Genomic DNA, 8,034 nt, shown 5'->3' with positions numbered 1-8,034 from the left:
AAAAAAAAAAAAAGAGAGAGGTCTGGAGATAGAAATTGTTATATAAATATGAATTAAGTTTAAATAAGTTGGGAAGATGGCTCAGTCAGCAGAATGCCTACTCTGCAGGCTTGAGTACCTGAGGTCAAGTCCACAGCACCACATAACAGTCATGCACTCCAGTGTACACCTGTAACCTCAGTGCTGTGAAGACAGGGACATGTGGATCCTGGAGCTTGTTGGCCAGCCAGAAGTAGGCTCCAAGTTCACTGAGACCCTGCCTCAAGAGCTAAGGTGGAGAGGCAATTGAGAAAATCAACTGACATTGACCTCTGGCTTCTATACATCCATGCATGCATGCACACATTCACTGATCACACAAAAATTACAGAAATTTGAGACTGTTGTCACAAGATGCTATTTTAAAACTGCTAGACTAGAGAAGATCATGAAAGCACTATATTTCATAGTTAAAAGAGTCAAGAACAAAACCATGGGGGCGGCTCACATGCATGCATTTATCTTCCTAGTCTATTTCACATCAGTTAGTGTCCCATTCTGGCCGATATGAAACTTAAAGTTAGTTTTTTAAGTTGCATGAAATATACGGCTTTCTTCTTGCAAGTTTTAAAAGATAGTCACCAAAAGGCAGTTGTTCCCCTCCACTAACCCCCTACTCCCTTTGGAATACAATTATATCAGGATATAGTTAACCCAAGAGCTATAAACATTTTGTCTCTTAAAGTATTTATTTAGCATATAGTTGAATTCATAAACCTCTCTCTCTCTCTCTCTCTCTCTCTCTCTCTCTCTCTCTCTCTCTCTCTCTCTCTCTCTCTCTCTCTTCATTTCAGGGATGATCTGGTCAGACATTAAGAGACTGTGGTATGAAGGGCTGGAAGACTTTCTGGAAGAATCTCGTAACCAGCTCAGCTTTGTTATGAATTCCCTTTACTTGGCAACCTTTGCCCTCAAAGTGGTGGCTCACAACAAGGTGACTGTTTACTGTCAATCACAGATACATTTACTTCAAAAACTAAGATAACTGTGTATGTAACTCAGATGTAATATAGACCCAAATCTATGTCTGATATATATTTTCACTTTAAAATAATCTGTGTGAATGTGGTTGCTTACTTTTTCAGTCCTTTGAATGGCTTACCTTTTCATTAATGGTTACCTGGAATATGTTGTGTACCATGATTGATGTTAGATACACTGTATCTAATTTCATTTTCACAGCAATTCTTTAAGACAGAATGGAAGTCATTATCCTCATTTTGTCGATAAGAAAATGACTCAGAAATATTAATAACGAATCTAAGACTATATAGTTTTTAAAAAGATGATTTAAATACAGGTCCCAGGTATTTTCTTTTTACCAAATGTTTTATTTCTTCATTCAGCTCATTTACCTAATCTTTTATTATTTTATTTTACTTTCATCAATATTTATGATTTCACAAAGCCAGAAAATATACTAGACTCTATGTTAGTTATGGGGTGGCATATCTAAGGAACTAAGATACATGATATTGCCTTTTTTTTTTTTTTTTTTTGCTATTTATATAGACAGAGCAATGTGATTCTTTCAGTTTACTTTATGTAACATCTGTTTGTTAAGTGATCAAAAGTGTGCAGCATGTTGGTGAGAGAGCATTTCAATGACTGAAGTGAGAAGTTATTAAAAAGTTGGAATTGACCATCTAGAAATGAAAATGGTCAGACACAGTGCTTGATAGGTCGGATGGCATTGATTTTTCAGACCAATTTCTTTACTTCTAGAAGTAGTTTTCAAATCCAAACAAGACATTTTGTGAGTGGAAGGATGTGTGGCTTACAGTCACACAGAGCCAGCAGGACAGGCAGACAGCCATGTTGTCTAGGTTCAACAGCACTTTGGTTTTTATTTAAGGGGGTGGGCGTGGGGTGACTTGGAGTTTGCTCTAAATTCCTACGTCAAAGGACTAGGTTTAATATGGCTTCTAATTAACTGATAACATACATCTTCATGATTTATGTTATAGAATTTAGAGAAACTAGCTAATTTACTCATAAAATGTCTAATACGTTTTATAACTTATTTATTTCTTTTAAAGCAAAGAATTTCTGATAAGTCTCTGCATATAAAGTGGTATTTCTTAACATACATGGAAATCTTTTGTTTGGCTAAAACGCTATCTAGATCTCCTACAAGATGACAATTTCAGACATTTTAGAACATTTCTCTTCATTTTCCTGACTGACCTTTGGCTTCTCTTCCTGCTTCCAGTTTCATGACTTTGCTGACCGGAAGGACTGGGACGCATTCCACCCCACGCTTGTAGCAGAAGGGCTTTTTGCTTTTGCAAATGTTCTGAGTTACCTTCGACTCTTTTTTATGTATACAACCAGCTCTATTTTGGGCCCACTGCAGGTAAATAAGGGTTTTCAAGAATGTTCATTACATGTCACTACTGTTGTGTCTGCCCACTTCACCACTGTTCTCATGATGTTAAAACTCTACTTGGCTTTTGGAAATGACTAGCAAGACTTTGCTTCTGGCTCATTGACAATTTTCTTTTAAGAATTGAAACTTAAGCTGTGCTTCATTGGCTGCCTCCCTTCATTCTTTGGCTATAGATAGTCTTAATATATTGTTAAGTCTCACATAAAAGTCTCATTTTTGCCAAAATAAATTTCATATTTAAACTTTGAAAGATAGTTGGCTTTTAATAAAAATACTATTTATAGGATCTTAACATATAGATTTATGCATGTGAAATGAGTGACAGTAATAACAATAAGACCAATCTGAGAGAAATAAGGAAATAAGTTGGCACTTTAAATTATCAAAAAAAAAAAAAAAAAAAAAAAAAAAGACAGAATAAAAGGAAAAAGAAAAAAGCCCAGAGGAACTAAAGAGGAAGAAATGACATGAAAGATGTAGACAGGCTAGTGCCACCCCAGTCTTCCCGAGCAGTCAGGTGTCACAGCTGCACCCACAGCCTGGCACCAGCTTCTTTCTTAGGGGTTGGCTTTGGGTTTTTTTGTTGTTGTTTTTTTGTTTTGTTTGGTTTGGTTTGGTTTGGTTTTGCTCTGATAAAACACTATGTCCAAAAGAAGAAACTTGGGAAGGGAAGGAAAGGGTTTGTGTTAGCTTACAGCTCTACATCACAGTCTATCCCTGAAGGAAGTCAAGGCAGGAACTTTAAAGCAGGAACTGAAGCAGAGGGTACTGTGGTGTGCTATTCCCTGGAGTGCTCCTCGGGGCTTTCTCAGAATTCTCTCTCTCTCTCTCTCTCTCTCTCTCTCTCTCTCTCTCTCTCTCTCTCTCTCTCTCGTCATAGAAAACTTCTATTTCTTTGAACAGGACAATTCTGTAACGTTTACAGCAGAAGATGGAAGGTGTAGACATTTTTTGTTACCTTTACTTGTATCTTAGATTTCATTTTCCTTTATCTATTGATTTATTCACTTTATATCCCGATTGAAAACCTCCCAGTTCCCTCTCACATAACTGCTACTCTCCCCTCCCCTTTCTCCTCTGATAAGGGGGACTCCCTCCCCTGCCAAACCACACTGGCACATCAGGTCACTGCAGGACTAGGTACATCATCTCCCACTGAGGCTACACAAGGCAGCCCAGTTAGGGGAACAGGATCCACAGACTGGCAACAGAGTCAAGGACAGCCACAACTCCAGTTGTTGTAGGATCTACATGAAGACCAAGCTGCATATCTGCTACGTGTGTGTGTATGTGTGTGTGTGTGTGTGTGTGTGTGTGTGTGTGTGTGTGTGTGTGTGTGTGGAGGCGGGGGTGGGGAGAGGCGGGAGTGCTAGGTCCTCCCCAAGTATACTCTTTGGTTGGTGACTCAGTCTCTGAAAGACTCCAGGGGTCTAGGTCAGTTGAATCTGTTAGTTTTCTTGTGGAGTTCATATCCCCTCCAGGACCCTTTTTGTTTGTTTGTTTTTGTTTTTGTGTTTTGGGTTTTTTTGAGACAGGGTTTCTCTGTATAGCCCTGGCTGTCCTGGAACTTATTTTGTAGACCAGGCTGGCCTCGAACTCAGAAATCCGCCTGCCTCTGCCTCCCAAGTGCTAGGATTAAAGGCGTGCACCACAACTGCCCAGCCCCCTCCAGGAACCTTAATGCTTCTTCCAACTCTTCCACAAGACTCCACGAGCTCTGTCAAATGTTTAACTCTGGGTCTCTGCATTCATTTTGGTCAACTGCTGGGAAGAGTCTCTCAGAGGACAGTTATACTAGGTTCCTGTGTGCAAGCATAACAGAGTATCATTAATATTGTCAGGGATTGCTTCTTGCCCATGGGATGGGTCTCAAGTTGGGGCAGTCTTTGGTTGGCCATTCCCTCTGTCTTGCTGTATCTTTGTCCCTGAACTTCTTGTAGGCAGGACACATTTAGGATCAAAGGTTTTGTGGTTGAGTCACTATCCTTCCTCTACTGGGAGTTCTGCTAGGCTAGAGGAAGTGACCACTTCCATATCCATGTCCCCCAACTACTTGGAGTCTCAGCTAGAGTCACCCCCATATACCCCCACCCATCCCAGGGCTCTGACATGATTGCCTCCTCCACACAGCTGCTTCTCCTTCTCTACCCTGATCTCCCTATGTCTGACTCCAGCCGCTCTCCTCCCCATCCCCTCTTCCACCCCGTTCCCTCCTTCCATCAACGTCTGATAGCTACTTTGTTTCCCCTTCTGAGAAAGACTCAACCATCCTCCTGTGGGCCCTCCTTGTTGTGAGTCATCTCTCCAGTCCCCTTGTAATTTTAAAAGGCATTTCATAGAACTTTTCATTGGAGTCATCTAATCCTTGGCTTTTCTTAGGTGAGAGATTGTTATTATTGGGTTATTTTTTATATCAATTATAGGATTTTATATTATTTATAGACTTTCTATATCTTCATGATTTATTCTTGGTAGGTTGTATATTTCTAGTTATTTGTTTGTCTATTTGAACTACCCAGTTTGTTGTTCATAGTAGTATCCTATGATCCTCTCTGCGTGTCTCTCTCTTTCTGTGTGTGTGCATCTCTGTGCATGTCTCTTTGTCTCTGCCTCTTTCCTGAATCTCTTATTCCTTTTTCAGTTAAAGTATGTGTTCATTTGCATGCACAAACATGTATAGAGTCCTGAGGTTGATTGCAGGTGTCTTCCCTGACACCTGGTGCTCTCTTTTGAAACAGGATTTCTCACTGAATTCAGCGTTCACTGATTGTCTGAATTAACTGGCCAGTGCGCTCTGGGGATCTGTCTTTCTTTGTCTTCCCCATCCTTGCAGATGACCTAGCATTTTCACATGGGTACTGGGAATCTCACCTCAGGTCCTCACACTTGTCTAGAAGGCACTTTACTGGTGGCCCATGTCCCTAGACTTCTTTCTAATCCTCCTGCCTCAGCCTCCAGTGCTGCATAGACCATGTGTCCTGCTGCATACCAGCATTATTTTCATTTTTTGACATTAAAGAACATTTTTTTCAGTCTGCACTAATATTAACTCCTTTATAAACATCAGTATTGATAGCTTAATTTTCTTTTTTATTTCTTTACACTTTCATATGTTATTATATCTACAAATGCATAATGCTATGACCTTTCATTTCTGTCCACAAAAACAAGCAAGCAAGCAAACAAACAAACCTTTTTGCTGTTTTTGCTGCTTGCTCATCACATACAAGTACAGTCTGCCAGCCAGCGTGCTGCTGTGGGATCTCTGCACTGTATTTAGTTCTGTACCATGCAAGAACTGATGCCGGTCTCTGCTGATCTCCTTCAGTATTACTCACCTTGATATTCCAACTGGTTACACTTATTTTTCTTAAACTTAGTTGTGTTGTTAAAACTTACTTGTGTATGTTTAAAAATTTTTGAAAATTAAAATTATATCATTATAAATGGTCACTTTCAAAAACTTTATTTCTAAATAAGTGAACAGTGCAGGAAATTTCTTCAAAGGTCATCTTTTCTGAAGTTGTCATAGGCAGTTGTTTCATTGCTGCCTTGGCGCATTCCCTGCTGACTCAGGTGTCCTATTCTGAATAGTCACAGACTGAATGAATGACTTTGTTTTCCCAAGTGACCCACTAAAGTTACTGCCAGTGCATTGAAGAAAATGTGTCTCTTCTTTTCTCACGTTTTGAGTTTGGCAATTCTAAACTCTCCCTGTTTCTTCTGTCCTAATTCTGCTAGAGTGCCAGAGGAGTGCAGTGCAGGCTTGGAAGGCACCACGAGGCTGCAGCCAGGGGTCCCAGCCACGGTGTGCATCTCACATGGCTTCTGCTTAAGGAGCCAGCTCACTCTAGTAGGATAAAGGAGCTTTGTCACTCTCCTGTAAATACCACACATGTGTATTTACACACACACACACACACACACACACACACACAGAGAGAGAGAGAGAGAGAGAGAGAGAGAGAGAGAGAGAGAGAGAGAGAGACTGACTTTGAACTCAGAATTATTCTGCCTCCACTTTCCTAGTGCCTGTGGTTTACACGCTCAGGCCACATTCAGCCTGTACTGTTTTCATTGTGTGATGCTCTACAAGTGTTCTATGCAAGAACAGAACATTTAAATATATAATATATACAAATATACATCATTCTTTTTAAACAGTGTTTAGAATGTGCTACGGTTTGCTGCCTCTGTCAATGATACTTTTTTTTTTTTTAAGTAGATGGACCCTTTCGCACTTTCTCCCCATTGGCTACCTTTTAGGGCTAATTCCTCTTCAAAAAGTATTGTCAGGAACTAGAGAGATGGCTCAGCAGTTAAGAGTACTTGCTGTTTTAATAAGGACCTATGTTTGTTCTTTAGCATCTTACATGGTGGCTCACAACCTTCTGTAACTACAGTTCCAAGATCCAGTGCCCTTTTCTGGCCTCTGTGGACCATGGTATACACACATATACATGCTGGCAAATACTCCTACACATAAAATAAAAATAAATCTTTTTAAAAGATGCGTAATAAATGTTAAGAAGTGCTGTCAAAGTATTCCTTAATTTAAAAAAAATCAAGATTTATTAAAAGTACCTAATTTTCAGACACTGAAGGAGTAGGAACAAAAATGAAATTAGACTTGAATAAAGTCTCTCATTGTCCCATGAGAGTTATAAAAGATGGCGATTATTTCCTCGTAGTACTAGAGCGGCTTGCACAGAGGGTGCAGTTGTACAGCAGGGAAGTGAGGCAAAGATGGTCACTCCTAGAAAGGAATAAGGGCAGTCTGGATGATGACGCTGTCCTTTAGGAGTTAGCTGAGAATTAGTTACAAAATCCGATGAAATGCTTCATTTTAAAATGATTTACTATTTGTAAACTTTAAGAAGCCACATAAATATAAGCATTTATTTTCCTTTACATTTGTTTTTGAGAGTACTTTTATCCCTGCTAACTGGCCTTTAGATAATCTTTATGTTACCAGCAATGCCTATAATCCTAGTATATGAGAAGCTGAGGCAGGGGGATTGGGAGTCTGATGGCAAGATTATCTGTGTCTCAAAAACAACAACAAATACAAGGAGATGAAGATCCTCCGTGTCCTTCTTCTCCCTCCACAGCAGTGATACCCTTTGAAGACTTTGTGTGACAGGGGCTTTGTGTTTAGTACTCATGGTAATGGTTTGATAGAATGGCTTTTGTCAGGTAGCTGGGGTTGTTGGGTTTATGTTTTGTATTCCCACAGCTGGAGCTCTGATGCTCTTAACATAGCATATTGAAATTAAACCAGGCTAAATAGAGGGTGTGACTTGTGGATCATGTGTTTTTTTTTTGTTGTTGTTGTTGTTGTTTTGTTTTGTTTTTGTTTTTGTTTTCAGGGGGTACTGGTTAGTTCATATTGTTGTTCCACCTACAGGGTTGCAGCCCCCTTCAGGTCCTTGGGTCCTCCATTGGGGACCCTGTGTTCCATCCAATAGCTGGCTGTGGGCATCCACTTCTGTGTTTGCCAGGCACTGGCATAACCTCACAAGAGTCCGCAATATCAGGGTCCCTTCAGCAGAATCTTGCTGGCATGAGCATTAGTATCTAGGTTTGGTGGCTGATGATGGGATGGA

The 8,034-nt window shown here is 40.1% G+C and overlaps 1 protein-coding gene across 3 annotated transcripts in view; it reads left to right on the top strand.

Annotated features, from left to right (window-relative positions):
* The window catches only part of Trpc1 (transient receptor potential cation channel subfamily C member 1), a 45,995-nt gene that overhangs the window by 31,315 nt on the left and 6,646 nt on the right, over nucleotides 1-8,034 (top strand). For all 3 annotated transcript variants that reach the window (XM_029543542.1, XM_021206456.2, XM_021206457.2), the window contains 2 exons: nucleotides 834-973; nucleotides 2,252-2,395. In XM_029543542.1, the coding sequence (XP_029399402.1) occupies nucleotides 834-973; nucleotides 2,252-2,395 (284 nt within the window). The remainder of the gene's footprint in view (nucleotides 1-833; nucleotides 974-2,251; nucleotides 2,396-8,034) is intronic.

Source organism: Mus pahari, chromosome 10 (genome assembly GCF_900095145.1).
Source record: "Mus pahari chromosome 10, PAHARI_EIJ_v1.1, whole genome shotgun sequence".
Lineage (NCBI taxonomy): Eukaryota > Metazoa > Chordata > Mammalia > Rodentia > Muridae > Mus > Mus pahari.
Note: the sequence above shows the minus strand (reverse complement) of the source record. Positions and strands in the feature narration are given on the sequence as shown.